The sequence below is a fragment of the Cyclopterus lumpus genome, chromosome 14, assembly GCF_009769545.1.
Source record: "Cyclopterus lumpus isolate fCycLum1 chromosome 14, fCycLum1.pri, whole genome shotgun sequence".
Classification (NCBI taxonomy): Eukaryota; Metazoa; Chordata; class Actinopteri; order Perciformes; family Cyclopteridae; genus Cyclopterus; species Cyclopterus lumpus.
In genome coordinates, this window is record NC_046979.1 from 252,989 (window position 1) to 273,123 (window position 20,135).

General features: G+C 46.6%; 2 protein-coding genes across 2 annotated transcripts in view; both read left to right on the forward strand.

Annotated features, from left to right (window-relative positions):
* The window catches only part of LOC117743048 (A disintegrin and metalloproteinase with thrombospondin motifs 2-like), a 45,089-nt gene extending 31,066 nt beyond the window's left edge, over positions 1 to 14,023 (forward strand). The window contains 16 exon segments of the mRNA XM_034550782.1: positions 2,447 to 2,560; positions 2,997 to 3,142; positions 3,221 to 3,310; positions 3,403 to 3,485; positions 4,160 to 4,293; positions 5,890 to 6,013; positions 6,100 to 6,166; positions 6,256 to 6,430; positions 6,518 to 6,601; positions 6,604 to 6,676; positions 6,804 to 6,936; positions 7,458 to 7,662; positions 12,054 to 12,183; positions 12,293 to 12,367; positions 12,725 to 12,899; positions 12,990 to 14,023. Of these exon segments, the coding sequence (XP_034406673.1) occupies positions 2,447 to 2,560; positions 2,997 to 3,142; positions 3,221 to 3,310; positions 3,403 to 3,485; positions 4,160 to 4,293; positions 5,890 to 6,013; positions 6,100 to 6,166; positions 6,256 to 6,430; positions 6,518 to 6,601; positions 6,604 to 6,676; positions 6,804 to 6,936; positions 7,458 to 7,662; positions 12,054 to 12,183; positions 12,293 to 12,367; positions 12,725 to 12,899; positions 12,990 to 13,797 (2,616 nt within the window). The 3' untranslated portion in view covers positions 13,798 to 14,023.
* A 4,932-nt stretch (positions 14,024 to 18,955) lies between these two features.
* ndufa2 (NADH:ubiquinone oxidoreductase subunit A2) lies at positions 18,956 to 20,135 on the forward strand. The gene is made up of 3 exons (XM_034550251.1): positions 18,956 to 19,102; positions 19,730 to 19,836; positions 19,966 to 20,135. Exons 1-3 carry the CDS (start codon positions 18,999 to 19,001, stop codon positions 20,055 to 20,057), a joined length of 303 nt encoding a protein of 100 aa, XP_034406142.1. The 5' UTR covers positions 18,956 to 18,998; the 3' UTR covers positions 20,058 to 20,135.

Here is a 20,135-nt window from a genome sequence, read left to right on the forward strand (position 1 = left end):
CTGTCTCTCTTTTTGTCTGTCTGTCTGTCTCTCTGTGAAACATCTGGAGACAATGGACATTGCTGATGTAAAAGAGTCCTGTGTTTTCATGATGTCACCAGGATATGAAGCCGGTATTTAGTGCGATGACATCACCGTGTAATATTAATAATATAGACGTGTTGGGACAGAAACATCTGTTCAGGGTGTGAGACACGTTTAATGACATCACCCAGGAAATGGAAATCTTTAATTTGATGATGTTGTTTTCTTCTCTCCATCGTTTCTCCACGATTGTTTGTCCTTTTGTCTCAGACAGAAGACGTCAGACAGGACGTAGTCAGTGTTACTGTCTTTGTGTCCCCAGTACACGACCCTTGACCCCTGATGTCTGTCTTTGTGTCCCCAGTACACGACCCTTGACCCCTGATGTCTGTCTTTGTGTCCCCAGTACACGACCCTTGACCCCTGATGTCTGTCTTTGTGTCCCCAGTACACGACCCTTGACCCCTGGTGTCTGTCTTTGTGTCCCCAGTACACAACCCTTGACCCCTGGTGTCTGTCTTTGTGTCCCCAGTACACGACCCTTGACCCCTGGTGTCTGTCTTTGTGTCCCCAGTACACAACCCTTGACCCCTGGTGTCTGTCTTTGTGTCCCCAGTACACAACCCTTGACCCCTGGTGTCTGTCTTTGTGTCCCCAGTACGTGACCCTTGATCCCTGGTGTCTGTCTTTGTGTCCCCAGTATGTGACCCTTGACCCCTGGTGTCTGTCTTTGTGTCCCCAGTACATGACCCTTGACCCCTGGTGTCTGTCTTTGTGTCCCCAGTATGTGACCCTTGACCCCTGGTGTCTGTCTTTGTGTCCCCAGTACATGACCCTTGACCCCTGGTGTCTGTCTTTGTGTCCCCAGTACACGACCCTTGACCCCTGGTGTCTGTCTTTGTGTCCCCAGTACATGACCCTTGACCCCTGGTGTCTGTCTTTGTGTCCCCAGTATGTGACCCTTGACCCCTGGTGTCTGTCTTTGTGTCCCCAGTACATGACCCTTGACCCCTGGTGTCTGTCTTTGTGTCCCCAGTATGTGACCCTTGACCCCTGGTGTCTGTCTTTGTGTCCCCAGTACATGACCCTTGACCCCTGGTGTCTGTCTTTGTGTCCCCAATACACAACCCTTGACCCCTGGTGTCTGTCTTTGTGTCCCCAGTACACAACCCTTGACCCCTGATGTCTGTCTTTGTGTCCCCAGTACACGACCCTTGACCCCTGATGTCTGTCTTTGTGTCCCCAGTACGTGACCCTTGACCCCTGGTGTCTGTTTTTGTGTCCCCAGTACACAACCCTTGACCCCTGATGTGTGTCTTTGTGTCCTCCAGTACGTGACCCTTGACCCCTGATGTCTGTCTTTGTGTCCCCAGTACACGACCCTTGACCCCTGGTGTCTGTCTTTGTGTCCCCAGTACGTGACCCTTGACCCCTGATGTCTGTCTTTGTGTCTCCAGTACACGACCCTTGACCCCTGGTGTCTGTCTTTGTGTTTCCAGTAGACGACCCTTGACCCCTGGTGTCTGTCTTTGTGTCCCCAGTACACAACCCTTGACCCCTGGTGTCTGTCTTTGTGTTTCCAGTAGACGACCCTTGACCCCTGATGTCTGTCTTTGTGTCCCCAGTACACAACCCTTGACCCCTGATGTCTGTCTTTGTGTCCCCAATACACAACCCTTGACCCCTGGTGTCTGTCTTTGTGTCCCCAGTACACGACCCTTGACCCCTGGTGTTTGTCTTTGTGTCCCCAGTACACGACCCTTGACCCCTGATGTCTGTCTTTGTGTCCCCAGTACACGACCCTTGACCCCGGTGTTTGTCTTTGTGTCCCCAGTACACGACCCTTGACCCCTGGTGTCTGTCTTTGTGTCCCCAGTACACGACCCTTGACCCCTGGTGTCTGTCTTTGTGTCCCCAGTACACGACCCTTGACCCCTGATGTCTGTCTTTGTGTCCCCAGTACACGACCCTTGACCCCTGGTGTCTGTCTTTGTGTCCCCAGTACACGACCCTTGACCCCTGGTGTTTGTCTTTGTGTCCCCAGTACACGACCCTTGACCCCTGGTGTTTGTCTTTGTGTCCCCAGTACACGACCCTTGACCCCTGATGTCTGTCTTTGTGTCCCCAGTACACGACCCTTGACCCCTGATGTCTGTCTTTGTGTCCCCAGTACACCACCCTTGACCCCTGATGTCTGTCTTTGTGTCCCCAGTACACGACCCTTGACCCCTGGTGTCTGTCTTTGTGTCCCCAGTACACGACCCTTGACCCCTGGTGTTTGTCTTTGTGTCCCCAGTACACCACCCTTGACCCCTGATGTCTGTCTTTGTGTCCCCAGTACACCACCCTTGACCCCTGGTGTCTGTCTTTGTGTCCCCAGTACACCACCCTTGACCCCTGGTGTCTGTCTTTGTGTCCCCAGTACACCACCCTTGACCACTGTAAGCAGCTATGGTGCAGTGACTACAACAACCCCTTCTACTGTAAGACCAAGAAAGGTCCGCCGCTCGACGGGACAAAGTGTGGACCGGGGAAGGTGAGGACACTTTGAGTTCCGACGCTGGCTGGACAACAGGAAGTGATTCTCTTTAGTGTTTTGGACCGGATGGACATGACTTTATTGATCCTCTTTTCATCATCAGGTCAATGTGTCCAAAACGCTGTTAGTATGTTAACAGGCTACAGCTAAGATAGTGAACAAGATACCTGCTGACTGTTAGCATGTTAGTATGTTAACATGTTTATATGTTAAAATGTTAGTATTTATTAGTCTTATACCATGTTAATATAAATGTATGTAATAGATTACTTATCATGCACTGCACCTCACTGGAGCACTAGCATGAGGCTACACTAGCCAAACCATTTACCACAAAATGTATATTTTGAATTCATATATTAATTAACTAACTAACTGCGTCCCCCTGCCTCCTGTCTTTATGCTAAGCTATGCTAACCTTGTCTCTTTGCAGCACTGTTTTAAGGGTTTCTGCAGGCAACTGACCCCAGACCTGCTGAGACAAGATGGCGGCTGGGGGACATGGAGTCAGTTCGGCAGCTGCTCCAGGACCTGCGGGGGCGGGGTCAGGTTTCGGGCCCGGCGCTGCGACACTCCAGCGTGAGTCAGCTGTCAATCATCAATGATGTCACAGATCAGAGGCACCAATCAAAGACTCTAACCTGTTGTTGTTCTCAGTCCAGCCAACGGGGGGCGCACCTGCTTCGGAAATAGCTACGAGTTCCAGCTATGCAGCCAGGAAGAGTGTCCCCCCCTGACTGACTTCAGGTCAGTAGATCTATCGTTCGCTCTGTAATCTGAGTCCCTTGACTGACTTCAGGTCAGTGTACCCGTAGTTCACTTGTTGTGTTGTCTTTCAGAGAGGATCAGTGTAAAGTCTGGAATCCATTTATGGAACATGAAGGCATCAAACATCACTGGCTGCCGTACCAACACCCTGACCGTAAATACACACTTTATACACACTTTATAGATACTTTATACACACTTCATACACAATTATAATACACACTCATAATACACACTTTATACACAAAATGCAGGGCCCCATAACAAGAAGCATTACACTTCATGGTGAAGACTTGATTTAACTTCAGGTTTATGTTTTGGTACATTTTGTGTGTTATTATGATGATTTGTGTTATATTTATTTACTGGTTGATTTTCATCTGCAGTCAGTGGACACACACACACACACACACACACACAGACACACACACACACACACACACACACACACACACACACACACACACACAGCTTGATGACCGTAAATGAAAAAGCAGATTGTTCAAAGCCAGACAGCCACAGTGTGAGTGTGTGAGAGAGAGTGTGTGTGTGTGTGTGTGTGTTTGTGTGTGTATGTTCATATGTTAAAGTCATCAGTCAGGAATCTGTTATTGGAAGGAAACTTGTGGCCTCTCCTCTCTTTAACTTTTTAACCTCCTTAAATGTTCTACCTGCAGTAGCTCTGATGTAGAAATATAATTTTGAATAAATGTATGTATATATATGTATATATATATATATATATATACGTATATATATATATATATATATATATATATATATATATATGTGTGTATAGATATACATATACTATGATGATCTCTGCAGCTGATGAGCGCTGTCGGCTCTACTGCCAGTCAAAGGAGACGGCCGCCGTGGTTTCCATCAACCGAATGGTGCATGATGGGACGCAATGCTCTTACGACGACGCCCACAGCGTCTGCGTCCAAGGAGAGTGTGAGGTCTTTATTTTGTTTTAGTTCATCTCACTGGTACAAAGTATTAATAAATCATCTCACTAATACAAAGTACTATTATATTATCTCACTGAAGTATTAATATTATCTCACTAGTACAAAGTATTAATACATCATCACAGTAAAGTATAGCATGAAGTAGTATACTTACTATTAAATAACTGATCACAGTTAAGTATAATATAAAGTAGTGTACGTAGTACAACATAATTTATCTCAGTAAAGTATGAAAAAAGTTATATGCGTAGTACAACATCATTTATCTCAGTAAAGTATAACATGAAGTAGTATACCTAGTATACTGTAACGGGTGGTGGTAAGGACTCGCAATTCAACGAAATGGTCAGTAGTGAGCAGAAATGTATTAAAACACACAAGGCAGGGTCGTACTAGGGCAGAGTTAAGGTGCAGAAGTCCAAACAGGCAGACTTGTACAGAGGCAGAGGCAAGGTGGAGAAGACTAAACAAGTAGGGTCGTACCGGAGCAGAGTTAAGGTGGAGAAGTCCAAACAGTCAGGGTCGTACCGGGGCAGAGGCAAGGTGGAGAAGACTAAACAGGCAGGGTCGTACAGGTAAGAGGTAAGGTGGAGAAGACTAAACAAGTAGGGTCGTACTGGAGCAGAGGTAAGGTGGAGAAGACTAAACAGGCAGGGTCGTACAGGTAAGAGGTAAGGTGGAGAAGACTAAACAGGTAGGGTCGTACCGGGGCAGAGTTAAGGTGAAGAAGTCCAAACAGGCAGGGTCGTACAGGTAAGAGGTAAGGTGGAGAAGACTAAACAAGTAGGGTCGTACTGGAGCAGAGTCAAGGTGGAGAAGTCCAAACAGTCAGGGTCGTACTAGGGCAGAGGCAAGGTGGAGAAGACTAAACAGGCAGGGTCGTACCGGAGCAGAGTTAAGGTGGAGAAGTCCAAACAGTCAGGGTCGTACCGGGGCAGAGTCAAGGTGGAGAACTCCAAACAGTCAGGGTCGTACTAGGGCAGAGTCAAGGTGGAGAAGACTAAACAGGTAGGGTCGTACTAGGGTAGAGTCAAGGTGGAGAAGTCCAAACAGGCAGGCTTGTACCGGGGCAGAGGCAAGGTGGAGAAGACTAAACAAGTAGGGTCGTACCGGAGCAGAGTCAAGGTGGAGAAGTCCAAACAGTCAGGGTCGTACTAGGGCAGAGTCAAGGTGGAGAAGTCCAAACAGTCAGGGTCATACTAGGGCAGAGGCAAGGTGGAGAAGACTAAACAGGCAGGGTCGTACCGGAGCAGAGTTAAGGTGGAGAACTCCAAACAGTCAGGGTCATACTAGGGCAGAGTTAAGGTGGAGAAGACTAAACAGGCAGGGTCGTACAGGTAAGAGGTAAGGTGGAGAAGACTAAACAGGTAGGGTTGTACCGGGGCAGAGTTAAGGTGGAGGAGTCCAAACAGGTAGGGTTGTACCGGGGCAGAGTTAAGGTGGAGGAGTCCAAACAGGCAGGGTCGTACAGATCTGATCAGAGTTCAGAAATCTGAATAGATAATATTTGGAAGATGAGATGTGCTTCAGGTGGACTCTCCCTGAGATCTGCCCTTTGTCCTTGTGTCCTCTCTCCTCGTGCAGCATGTTGGTTGTGATGGACAGATCGCCTCGGACCACCAGGAGGATCGATGTGGAGTCTGTGGAGGAGATAACTCCAGCTGTAAGATTATCAAAGGGAACTTCACCCGCAGCACCAAGAAACCAGGTCTGGAGCTCCTTTAGTTTGATGTCAATCATTCACTAGAAAGTCTTCATTCCTGACCAATAAAGGATCATGGTTACCATTGCTAGGTTACCTAAAGATCCTGGAGATCCCCAAAGGAGCCCGGCATCTGCTGATCCAGGACTTTAAAGGAACCCTCACATCTGGGTAAGAGGGGGAAGGAGCCTGTTCAGTCCAACAGGAAGAACTTCTGTCATTCTGTGGAGAACCTTAACTTCCTTTTTTCCTGTTCTAGCGCTGACGAACCAGGAGACGGGCCACCTCTTTCTCAATGAGGAAGACGAGCTGCCCGAATCCAGAGTGGTGATCGAGAAGGGTTCGGCGTGGGAGTACAGCAACACCGAGGAGCAGGAGTCCGTCCAGACCACAGGGCCCCTCAAGTATGGAGTCCTGCTCATGGTTAGTAAGTCGCCACAGGATGTCCAACTCATATTGTTTTTTAGTCTAAATCAGAACAAAACGCCTTCCTGTGTTTCCGTCCCTCAGGTCCGTTCCCACGGAGACTCCAAGGTGACGGTGTCCTATAAGTACGTCATCCAGGATCATCTCCGATCCTCGCTGGAGTCCACCTGCTGCAGGAGGACGCCATCTTCTACAAGTGGGCGCTGAAGAAGTGGTCGCACTGCTCCAAGCCCTGTGGAGGAGGTACCAACCTTCTGGTCATAACCCTAACCTTTAAGCCAAAACTCTTAACCAGAGTTAGGTTAACCACCATGCCTTACCCTAACCAGGTTAACAGTCATGGTAGTTAACCTTGTTGTTTGCTTGGCAGGGAAACAGTACACACGGTTCGGCTGCAGAAGGAAGGCTGATGGGAAAATGGGTTCAGAGGACGTTCTGCTCCGAAATCACAAACCGAGAGCCATCAGCCGCACATGCAACACCAACACCTGCAACTCCCCAAGGTAACACCTGCAGCCCCCCATGGTAACACCTGCAACACCAACACCTGCAGCACCCCACGGTAAACACCTGCAACACCAACACCTGCAGCACCCCACGGTAACACCTGTAGCCCCACCCAGTAACACCTGCAACCCCCCAAGGTAACACATATAGCCACCCAAGTTAACAGCTGCAACACAAACACCTGTAACCCCCTAAGGTAACACCTGCAACACAAACACCTGTAGCCCTCCAAGGTAACACCTGCAACACCAACAACTGCAGCCGCCCACGGCAACACCTGTAGCCCCCCAAGGTGACACCAGCAGCGCCCCACGGTAACACCTGTCAACCAATCACATTTTAATGATGTAGATAAACACTTTCAATGCAACACTCAAAATAGTAAATTGTTATAAAAAAAATCAAAAATTATAAAACTTGAACCATAGAATTTGTTCATATTAAAAATATTTCAAAAAGGGAAAAGAGTGCAGATATTGGTTTATTGTATGAAATGCTACTGTTTCTGTCCTCTCAGTTGGGTGACCGCTGAGTGGGAGGACTGCAGTGCCACCTGTGGTCAGACAGGATGGCAGCGCCGCTGGGTGACCTGCCAGCAGCTGTCCAACAGGGGGCAGCGCTCAGTGCACAGCAAACTCTGCGGTGATAACCGTCCAGAAGTCAAACAAACCTGCAATCGTTTACCCTGTCCAGCTTCCTGGAGAGCTGGGCCCTGGACCCCGGTAAAAAGTCTCAAACTATTCAGAGTCACAAAGTCATTTTACCACAAGGAATTATCATACCTTCCTTTTCTGGACTATGTCTGCCTTCCTTCTCTCTCGACGACCCTGAAATTCCTTCTTTCTGGACTACCTCCTAGTCAATCGTTCTGGACTACCTTTAATTTAATTCTCTCTCGACTACTTCTCACATCGTCTTCTCACATTTTATTCCTTTATCTGGATGACTTCTACTTCCCCTTTTTTTCTGGACTACCTCTTACTTCCTTCTTTCTAGACTACTTCCCCTTTATCCTTTCTGGATTACATGTTCAACTCAATTCAATTCAGTTTATTTTGTATAGCCCAATATCACAAATTACAAATTTGCCTCAGAGGGCTTTACAATCTGTACACATACGACATCCCTGACCTTTGACCTCACATCGGATCAGGAAAAACTCCCCAAAAATAACATTTGACAGGGAAAAAAGGGAAGAAACCTTCAGGAGAGCAACAGAGGAGGATCCCTCTCCCCGGATGGACAGAAGAATAGATGTCATGTGTTCAGAATGAACAGAGTTACAGAGTTACATAAACACATTACATGAATATGACAATGTATGAATGGAACTCCAATCCATGAAACAGAAGGAGGTAGAGAGGAGGGGGGGCGGGGCATCAGCAGGGCCAATGGGAGGCCGGCTCACCAGCATCAGACACCTCCAGGTCCCATGGACCCTATGAGACGTGAAGTCACAACGACTCCGGGGAGGAAGCAGAGTTAATAAGGTGCAATGGAGAGATGTAAATTCATCCATAAGGAGAGAGAGAAGATGAGATAGGTGCTCAGTGTATCCTAAAACATCCCCCAGCAGCCTATAAGCCTATAGCAGTATATCAAGGGGCTGGATCAGGGCAAACCTGATTCAGCCCTAACTATAAGCACTATTAAAGAGGAAAGTCTTAAGTCTATTCTTGAATGAGGTGACTGTGTCTGCCTCCCGGACTGAAAGTGGAAGCTGGTTCCATAAAAGAGGAGCTTGATAACTGAAGGCTCTGGCTCCCATCTTACTTTTTAGGACTCTAGGAACCACAAGTAGCCCCGCATTTAGTGAGCAGCTCTCTAGTGGGGCAATATGGTACTACAAGCTCCTTAAGATATGATGGTGCATCACCAATCAAGGCTTTGTAGGTGAGGAGAAGAATTTTAAATGTGATTCTTGATTTTACAGGGAGCCAGTGCAGAGCAGCTAATACAGGAGTCATGTGATCTCTTTTCTTAGTTTGTGTGAGTACTCGAGCTGCAGCATTCTGGATCAACTGGAGGGACTTAAGAGACTTATTAGAGCAGCCTGATAATAAGGAGTTGCAGTAATCTAGTCTGGAAGTAACAAACGCGTGAACCAGCTTTTCTGCATCTTTTTGAGACAAGATGTGCCTGATTTTTTAAATGTTACGTAGATGAAAAAATGCAATCCTTGAGATTTGCTTAACGTGGGAGTTAAAGGACAAGTCTGGGTCAAAGATAACTAGAGATTCTTTACAGTGGTGTTGGATGCTAGGGCAATGCCATCTACAGAAACCACATCACCAGATAATTGATCTCTGAGGTGTTCAGGGCCCAGTAAAATAACTTCAGTTTTGTCTGAGTTTAACATCAGGAAGTTGCAGGTCATCCATGTTTTTATGTCTTTAAGACATTCTTGAATTTTAGCAAGCTGGTTGGTCTCCTCTGGTTTGATCGATAGATATAATTGAGTATCGTCTGCATAGCAATGAAAGTTTATGCAGTGTTTCCTGATAATAGTGCCCAAAGGAAGCATATATAAGGTAAATTAAAATTGGTCCAAGCACAGAACCTTGTGGAACTCCGTGATTAACGTTGGTGGTCATTGAGGCTTCATCGTATACAAATACAAATTGAGATCGATCTGAAAAATTGGATTTAAACCAACTTAGTGTGGTACCTGAAATGCCAATCGACTGATCCAGTCTCTGTAATAGGATGTCATGATCAATGGTGTTGAACGCAGCACTAAGGTCTAACAAGACCCGTACCGAGATGAGTCCTTTATCAGCACTAAGGTCTAACAAGACCAGTACAGAGATGAGTCCTTTATCTGATGCAATTAGGAGGTCATTTGTAATCTTCACCAGTGCTGTCTCTGTGGTGTTTTCTAAATCCTGACTGAAACTCCTCAAATAAACTATTCTGATGTAGAAAGTCACACAACTGATTTGCGACTACTTTCTCAAGGATCTTAGAGAGGAAGGGAAGGTTAGAGATTGGTCTGTAGTTAGCCAACACCTCTGGATTAAGAGTGGGCTTCTTCAGGAGAGGTTTAATTACAGCTACTTTGAAGGAATGTGGTACATGGCCTGTTAGCTAAGACACATTAACAATATCCAGCAGAGAGGTGCCAATTAAAGGCAACACGTCTTTAAGCAGCCTCGTTGGGATGGGGTCTAAGAGACAGGTAGACGGTTTAGAAGTAGAAACCGTTGAGGATAATTGGTCTAGGTTAATGGGAGAAAAGCTATCCAAATATACACCAGGTCATATAGCCGTTTCCAAGGCCACTCCTCTTGATGACAGATCGGTAGTAGTTAAGGGCAAGAGATCATCAATCTTGCCTCTAATAGTTAAAATCTTTTCATTGAAGAAGTTCATGAAGTCATTACTACTGAGGTCTATAGGAATACACGGCTCCACAGAGCTGTGACTCTCTGTCAGCCTGGCTACAGTGCTAAAGAGAACCCTGGGGTTGTTCTTATTTTTCTCTATTACTGATGAGTAATAGGCTGCTCTGGCATTACGGAGAGCCTTTTTATATGTTTTAAGACTATCTCTCCAAACTAAGCGTGATTCTTCCAGATTGGTGGAACGCCATATGCTTTAAAGCTTTCGTGAAGTTTGCTTTAGGTCTCGGGTCTGAGGGTTCTACCAGGGAGCAAACCTCCTTTGCCTCACTGTCTTTTTCTTCAGTGGGGCTATCGAGTCTAGTGTCATTCTCAGTGAGCCTGTAGCACTATCGACAATATGATCAATCTGGGACGGACTAAAGTTAGCACAGGAGTCCTCCGTCACATTGAGACGTGGTATTGAATCAAATGCAGAAGGAATCGCTTCTTTAAATGTAGCTACAGCACTGTCAGTTAGACATCTGGTGTAGAAACTTTTGACTAACGGTGTACACTCCGGGAGTATAAACTCAAAAGTTATGAGGTAATGGTCTGACAGAAGAGGGTTCTGTGGGAAGACCTCCAAATGCTCAATGTCAATGCCATATGTAAGAACAAGGTGGAGGGTGTGGCCAAAGCAAATCATTTACTAATACAGCTTTAGATGACAGAGATCTAATATTTAGGAGTCCACATTTAATTATCCTGTTTTGTTGCACTGTTGCAGTAGTGATGTTAACCTTTATGAGGTTATTTTGTATGACTCCTCTTCTGGTTACTTTGGATTTACTTAATTTAAGTGGCCGTGGGACAGACACAGTCTCTATAGAGTTAAGGTTAAGGGTGGGTAACTGCTCAGATGGAAGTGCAGAGAAGGGTGGAAGACTACAACTCTGCTTCTGCTTCCTGATCTGAACTCTGGGTCATGGATTAAGTCCGCTAATCAACTTGGCCATGTTCACAGAAATGAGACGCGCTCCATCCCAAGTGGGATGAATGCCGTCTGGACTCATCAGATCAGGCTTTCCCCAGAAAGTCCTCCAGTTATCTATGTAGCCCACATTGTTTGCTGGGCACCACCTGGACAACCAGCGGTTGAATGACGACATGCGGCTATACATGTCATCATTGATCAGATTGGGGAGAGGGCCAGAGAAAACTACGGTGTCCGTTATTGTCTTGGCATAAGTACACACCGATTCCACATTAATTTTAGTGACCTCCGACCGCCGCAGTCGGGAGTCATTACCGCCGGCGTGTATTATAATGTTACTGTAACTACGCTCATCTTTAGCCAGCAGTTTTAAACAAGATTCAATGTCGCCCATGTAACTTCCTTATTTTTAGACTACCTTTACATTTCTCCTTTGGGACTCCCACTACCTTTCTTCTTTATTGACTACATATCTTCCTTCTTTCTGGACTCTGATGCAAATTTGTAATTTGTGATATTGGGCTATACAAAGTAAACTGAATTGAATTGAACTACCTCCAACTTCCTTCTTTAGGATGACCTCTACCTTCATACTTTAGGGACTACTTTTAACTTCCTTCTTTCCTTTCTACCTTTACCTTTCTTCTATCTGGACTATTTCTACTTTTCTCCTATCTGAACTAAATGTAACTTCTTTCATGATTACCTACAGCCACTTGGGACATAATACACATTAAATCCAGATCAATAACTGAACATCTGAGTTTGACCAACATGTTTATGTTTATGTTTGTAGTGTTCAGTGTCATGCGGAAACGGGACTCAGGAGCGTCAGGTTGCGTGTTTGAGCCCCGAGGGTTCAGTCCATAACTGCAGTGCTTTTCCACCAATCAAGACCCGCACCTGCCAGCCTCCTCCCTGTAGCGGTAGGCATCGACCAATCACATACCAAATAAGTGTGGAGTGAAGGAGCGGGAGTAATGCTCTGAGTTGTAGTCTGTGTGTAGCTAGCTGAGTGGTTGTCTCCCCCTGCAGGCGACCAGAAGAATGCCATCATTCAGTGGCTGTCCAGGTCCAACCCAGACTTCCCAGCTCCAAAGATCTCCTCCAGTAAATCACACATATTCCTCCTCTTCCTCCTTTCTGTTTTTCCCTCCTTCTTTGATGACAACTGGTGGTTTAAAGTTATATTTAAAAATAAACTTCCTGTTTTCTTAAGTTGGCTGTCAAAATAATAGCTGCAGGTGCACTCTTTCTGTGCAAAGGATGTTTATACCAGGTGTGAGATTTGATGACATCGTCAGATCATGCATGAGGACCAGGTTTTACAACAGCCTCCACAAGAGGGTATTTTGTGTTAAAATCATTGTCAATAGAGTTTTCTTTTGTGTCTCAGTTTGAACCTGAAACCATCGCGATGGTCTCACTGGTCACATGTTCTGCTCTGGTGGTCCAACTTGTCTCCAGGGCATCGATGCCGAGGTGACCGCTCTGTGTTTTGCCGGATGGAGGTGTTGAGTCGGTACTGCTCCATCGCCGGGTACCGGAAGATGTGCTGCAAGTCCTGCAGCAACCTCACCAACTCCAGCAACTCCAGCCATTCCAGCAACTCCAGCAACCCTTTCCTACCGACGGCCAACAGGTCGGAGCCGGAACGCTCCGCTAAAAGCTAGACGGCAAATTAACCTGATCTGATGTCAGTAATCTTCTTTTTGTTTTCGTTGACTTGTAGTTCCTGGAGTTTAACCACGGAGACGAAGACCTCAACGTCCTCCTGGTCCGACATCACCAGTGACATCACCAGCAGGCCGTCTCTCAGCGCCACTGTGACTCCGCCCCCGACCAGCAAGAGCAGCACGGACTTTGTGTACGTGGAGTATGAGGATTATAACGAGTACTCGTCCTATGAGGATCCTTCTCTTGCCTTAACCCACCCTCTCATCATTCCACATACTACTAGTACTGGTACTGCTATCACTACCACTACTAGTACTGGTACTGCTATCACTACCACTGCTAGTACTAGTACTACTATCACTACCAGTGCTTGTACTAGTACTACTATCACTACCACTGCTACAAGGCGACCAAAAACAACTGCTCCCCCACATTTATTCAAGTGGAAAACTCCCACAATGCCCTCTGCTACAGTCCCTGTGGTACGTGTTGAGGGTCAAAGTTCAACCCCGTCTGCCATCCCAGACTTCCCGACAATGACGTCAGCTGATTCTGATGTCATCATCACCGCCACTTCCTCAGAGAGCAGAATGTCGGGAGGAAGGAGCCTCCAGACCGGAGCCGAACCTTCGCCAAGGTCGTCCTCCCTCTTCTCGCTCTCCAAGAAGGAGAACAACTCGGTGGACGAGGTCCCGTACCGGGTCGTGGGGATGGACACCGCGAGAGGACAGAACCTCTTTGTGCCGCGGATGCCGCCAGCCCGCGAGCGAACGCACAACAAACGGATCCAGCAGCTTCTGAACGAGAAACGACGAAGGGATCCGGCGAGGGGAGAAGGCCGGATTGATGGGAAACACGGATGATAAAAAGCACATTTTTGTTTTCTTTTATCGTTCACAGTGATGACGCATGTGCAGCTTGCTCACTTTCTGCTAACGCTTATGAACTCGTCACGAGGAACTGAGCCGAAGAGACGAACGATCAAAGAGGATTTTCTGCTTTGTTTCCTCAAATCTAGAATCCTGAACTCGAGACGTGATGCTCAAAGGTTTAACTGTATAAAACCAAATAATCCCGTTTCTCAATAAAGCAAAGCCTCATCCAGCTGCTGATGTCATCACGACTCGTCTTAAAGGGACAGTTCAACAGTTCTCCTCTCTGATGCCACCTCTCGCCTGCACAACAGCTGGTTAGCTTAGCTTTGCATAAAGACTGGAAACAGAGGGAACAGCTAGCTTAGCATATATACTAAAAACAACTGTCTTAGTTTAGCACAAAGGCTGGAAACAGCTATCTTAGATTAACATGAATACTGACAATAACTAGCTTAGTTTAGCACAAATACTGGAAAGAGAGGGGAAACAACCAGCCTAGATTGGCAAAAATACTGGAAAAACAAGTTGAGCTTAGTATTAATGCTGGAAACAGCTACCATAGTTTAGCACAAAGCCTGGAAACAGCTAGCTTAGCATAAATACCGGAAACAATTAGTTAGCTTACCATTAATAATGGAAACAGAGAGAACAGCTTGCTTAGCTTAGCATAAAGACTGGAAACAGAGGGAACAGCTAGCTTTGCATAAATACTGGAAACAGAGTTAAACAGCTAGCTTAGTTTAGCATATATAGAATGTAAACTGAGGGAAACAGCTAGCTTAGCATAAATACTGGAAACTGAGGAAAACAGCTATCTTAGCTTAGCATAAAGACTGGAAAAAGGGAACAGCATCCAGCAGCTGTTCTGAATTATAATCAATTAGCATGTTTGATCTGCTTTGTTTCATCTGAGACGATAATTCTCTCTTTTAACGGTGAAATAATCCGTTAATTAAAGTCTGTAAAACAGAGAATTTACCTTTTTTTTACTTTAGTTCTTAGTTATCTTAGTTCAATTTACAAATAAAATCTAATTTCCCAAAACTCCTCTGAAGACTTCCGGTTCTGGAAGTCTTCAGAGGAGTTTTGGGAAATTAGATTTTATTTATATATATATTTCTCACAATATTACTTCTAACCCGTTTCCAGTTGACAAAGGCAAAGTGGTTTTGGTTTCTGGTTCTGGTTCTAGTTCTGGATCAGTTTGTGCTTAAAATCTCTCAGCTGCTCGTCTGCTGAGCATCAAACTGAGCTCAGATCAGATCAGTCACTTCCTGTCTGATATCAGTGGAAACAGGAAACAGCTGATTTTCTCACGTTTAACATCAATTATCATCTTGAAAAGTTAAGTTCTTAAAAACATACATTATTAATTCATCTTCTGGGTTATGTTATTGATTCATTGATTAACTGTTTGATTTCTAAAATTTCTCAAAAGGCGTTCGTCAGTTTGTTGTACAACCCAGAGACACCGTTTATGTGCGGTTTTATTTATAATAATAATAACAATCACAATGATAATAACATTAATACAAATTTTAATAATAACAATAATTGCAATAATAATAATAGTAATATAATAAAAATAACAATAATAACAATAGTAACAATAATAATTATGATAATAATAACAATTATAACAATAATACAAATAGTAATATAATAGTAATAACCATAATAATAATAGTCATAATAGGAATAATAATAAACATAAACACATGTTGATTTTTTAAATTATTATTAATAAATATAATAGCAATAATAATAACAATAATAATGATAATAAAAAATATTAATAACCTGTGATCACAAGACTGAATGATTAGTTGGAGATTAACAGTTATTATATAATAATATGTACGTATTGGTGGGAGAAGTACTTTAAACTTAAACCTTTTTTCTTATCATCTATTATCAGCTGAATGTACTAAAAGTGTGCCCTCGATGGACTGGCGGCCTGTCCAGGGTGTCCCCTGCCTTCGCCCTATGTCAGCTGGGATAGGCTCCAGCGCCCCCGCGACCCTAATGAGGATAAGCGGTATTGAAAATGGATGGATGGATGGATGTACTAAAAGTGTTTAAAGGTCTTATAATAATAATAATAATAATAATAATAATAATAATAATACCAACAATAAACCCTGATGATAAGCAGCCCACGGACTGAAGCTACCTTGCCCGGACAAGGGAAACCGGGGCACCCTCCCGGAGCCAGACCCAGGAGGGGAGCTCGTCGGCGAGCGTCTGGTGGCCGGGCTTTCGCCCATGGGGCCCGGTCGGGCTCAGCCCGAAAGAACAACATGGAGCAGCTGTCACCCTGTGGACCCACCACCCGCAGGGAGAATTATCGGGGTCGGGTGCTATGTAGACCGGGCGGCGGGCCAGGCGGGAGACCTGGGCGGGCCGATCGCCGGCGGCATAGACTAGCTCTAGGGACGTGGAACGTCACCTCACTAGCGGGGAAAGAGCCGGAGCTGGTGCAGGAGGCGGAGCGGTACCAGCTAGATATAGTTGGGCTCACCTTCACGCACAGCATGGGCTCTGGAACCAAGCTCCTGGAGAAGGGTTGGACTTTGTCCTTTTCTGGAGTTGCCCAGGATGAGAGGCGCCGGGCGGGAGTGGGGATACTCACGAGCCCCCGGCTGAGCGCCGCTGTGTTGGAGTTTTCCCCGGGGAATGAGAGGGTCGCCTCCCTGCGCCTATGGGTTGCGGGGAGTAAGGCTCTGACTGTTGTTTGTGCTTATGCACCGAACAGCATTTCGGAGTATCCGGCCTTCTTGGAGTCGGTGGGAGGGGTCCTGGAAAGGGCGCCGCCTGCCGACTCCATAGTTCTCCTGAGAGACTTCAACGCTCACGTGGGCAATGACAGAGAAACCTGGCGAGGCGTGATTGGGAGGAACGGCTTGCCCGATCTGAACCCGAATGGTGTTTTGTTGTTGGACTTCTGTGCTAGCCACAGTTTGTCCATAACGAACACCATGTTCGAACATAAGGTGGCTCATAAGTGTACCTGGTACCAGAACACCTTAGGCCGGAGATCAATGATCGACTTTGTAATCGTATCATCTGATCTGCGGCCGTATGTCTTGGACACTCGGGTGAAGAGAGGAGCAGAGCTGTCAACTGATCACCACCTGGTGGTGAGTTGGATCAGATGGCGGGGGACTCTGCTAGAGAGACCTGGCAAGCCCAAACGTGTAGTGAGGGTGAACTGGGAACGTCTGGCAGAGGGTCCTGTCCGGGAGGTCTTCAACTCCCACCTCCGGAAGAACTTCTCACAAATCCCGAGGGAGGCTGGGGACATGGAATCCGAGTGGACCTTGTTCAAAGCCTCTATTGTGGACGCGGCTGCTCGGGGCTGTGGCCGGAAGGTCATCGGTGCCTGTCGTGGCGGCAACCCGAGAACCCGGTGGTGTACACCGGGGGTGAGGGAAGCCGTCAAACTGAAGAAGGAGGCCTTTCGGGCCTGGCTGGCACTGGGGTCTCCTGAAGCAGCTGACGGGTACCGGCGGGCCAGAAGGGCTGCAGCGACGATGGTCGCGGAGGCTAAAACTCGGGCATGGGAGGAGTTCGGGGAGGCCATGGAGAAGGACTTTCGGTTGGCCTCAAGGAAGTTCTGGCAAACCATCCGACGGCTCAGGAAGGGAAAGCAGGGTCTACCCCAGGCTGTTCTCAGCAGGGGGGAGAAACTGCTGACCCGGACTGGGGACATCGTCGGGCGGTGGAAAGAGCACTTTGAGGAACTCCTAAACCCGGCCAACATGTCCCCCGGAGAGGGGGCAGCGCCGGAAGACTTTGGGGTGGATTCACCCATATCCCTGGCAGAGGTCGCTAAGGTAGTCAAAAGCTCCTTGGTGGCAAGGCGCCAGGGGTGGATGAGATCCGCCCTGAGATGCTGAAAGCGCTGGACATTGTTGGGCTGTCTTGGTTGACACGCCTTTTCAGTGTCGCATGGGGGTCGGGAACAGTGCTCATGGACTGGCAGACCGGGGTGGTGGTTCCCATCTTCAAGAAGGGGGACCGGAGGGTGTGCTCGAACTATCGTGGTATCACACTGCTCAGCCTCCCGGGAAAAGCTTATGCCAGGGTGCTGGAGAGGAGGCTCCGACCGCTTGTCGAACCTCAGATTCAGGACGAACAGTGCGGATTCCGTCCCGGTCGTGGAACAGTGGACCAGCTCTTTACCCTCGCAAGATTACTGGAGGGGTCCTGGGAGTTTGCCCAACCAGTTTACATGTGCTTTGTAGACCTGGAGAAGGCTTTCGACCGGGTCCCTCGGGGGTTTTTGTGGGGGGTGCTGCAGGAGTATGGGGTGCCGGACCCGTTGTCACGGGCCATCCGGTCTCTGTATGCCTGCAGTAGGAGCTGTGTTCGTCTCCTCGGTAGTAAGTCAGACACGTTCCCGGTGGGTGTTGGCCTCCGCCAGGGCTGCCCTTTATCACCGGTCCTGTTCATGACCTTCATGGACAGGATATCTAGGCGCAGCCAGGGGGCGGAGAGGATCCGGTTCGGGAGTCTCGGGATCGCCTCTCTGCTGTTTGCGGATGATGTGGTCCTGTAATGTTAGAAAAATTAAAATCATCATAAAAGAGCTATACAATAAAAATATAGAACCCACAGTCACCCATTCAAAGCTATTGTGTAGAATGGTAAAAAGTACAATATTTCCCTCTGAGATGAGTATAAAGCTATAAAGTAAAAGAAAGTATAAAGTACACAACAAAACCTTCAGTCCAGTACTTCCTATCTGCACTGGTGAAAGTAACTTAATACATTTACTCAAGTACTTTACACGTATGAGGTACTTGTAAAGTTCTCTGCTACTCTCTTCTCTACTTCTCGTCCTCTATATCTGAGAGGTAAATATTGTGCTTTTGACTGAACTCTATATATTTAATAACTTTAGTTACTTAAAGGATCACGATTAAAACTAAATAGGATCCATTAATAAATGATGATGTATTCAATAGGCTCCACCTTTACCAGCTGAAACATTAAAGTGATTAATACTTTAATACAATAATATAATATCTATCATTCTAAATAATAATGAACTTTGGGTACTTTAATTATATTTGCATGCCTGTGAGGATCGTCTGAGGGCTCAACCACCCATCGAGCAGCCTGAGGGTAAAACTCCGGGCTGAAAGAACCCTGGAAACGTCCTTGGTAGACACCAAGAAGCTAAGATGGCGGCCGCAGCAGTGAGGAGTCTCGGCTCCAGTTTGGGTAAAAACCTCCGGGAGATCCGCGTGCACCTCTGCCAGAACTCCGCAGCCAGCAAGGGGGCCAGGTGAGCTTCGAGCCGGCCAGTTGAGGTGGGAAGACTCGGTACTTTACGAACTATGACCCGAGTTTAGAGGCTGAACCGAGCTAGCCGCTAACAGCTAACTAGCAGTTAAGATCTAACCGATAGCTGCTCTCATGCGGAAGGCTTTGTTTTAATAATCATTTGTGTATATATAGTGTAACGGACGGAGTGACACGTAAAGTCAACCTGCTAGAAGTGGTATTGTGTTTACAGGAAGAAGTTTGTTGAGTTACTGAGTTCAGGAGGTCAGTGAAGGTCTCATGACCTGTGTAGCTGTGCAACCTGTCAATCATCCTAGCTACCTGTGGGGGTGGGCGGGACACATGAACGTACCTGGGATTGGCTGAGCGAGTGAAGTTGTTGTTGTTGTTGTTGTTGTTTGTGTTACTAGCTGGTCTCTGACCCGGAAGCAGACGGTGAAGCCTGCATGTTTAACGGAGGCTCCGGCCACAGTAGCCCGTGTACTGTCCCCGAATAAATGTCAATAATAATATATCTAATGTTATTAATCTATTAGTTTAGCTGACTTTCATTATATTAACATCTGAGACGGGCTGACCCCGCCCACTGACCTCACAGGTAAACAAAGTGGTTTTCTGACTCTTTCAGAGACTTTGTGGAGCAGCACTATGTGACCCTGAAGACCTCCAACCCAGACTTCCCGATCCGGATCAGAGAGTGTTCTGGAGTCCAGGCCCGGGTCTGGGCCCGGTATGGTGAGTCGACACTTCAACTGCTTTCATTGTTTCATTTACAGTGTTTAAATCTTCATCATAATATTATATTGATTGGAATCAGTCAATATCTGCTATAATATAACTATTAATATTGATCTTTGTGTTCAGACTTTGGGAAAGAAAGCAGCGTCTCCGTGGACCACATGTCAGCTGACCAGGTGGCCGTCACTCTGCAGACTCTGGTTCAGTCCAGACCTTGACCCGGAGCGGTTCAGTCCAGACTGGCTCCACTCTGTATGTAAATGTGTTGATATGAATAAACCGTATTATTAATGTCA

Bases quoted from the DNA above. Each gene is read 5' to 3' on its own strand.
- ndufa2 (XM_034550251.1), top strand. From the start codon at position 18,999: ATGGCGGCCGCAGCAGTGAGGAGTCTCGGCTCCAGTTTGGGTAAAAAC. The intron at 19,103-19,729 runs GTGAGCTTCGAG...TGACTCTTTCAG, and splicing joins GCAGCCAGCAAGGGGGCCAG to AGACTTTGTGGAGCAGCACT. The intron at 19,837-19,965 runs GTGAGTCGACAC...CTTTGTGTTCAG, and splicing joins CCGGGTCTGGGCCCGGTATG to ACTTTGGGAAAGAAAGCAGC.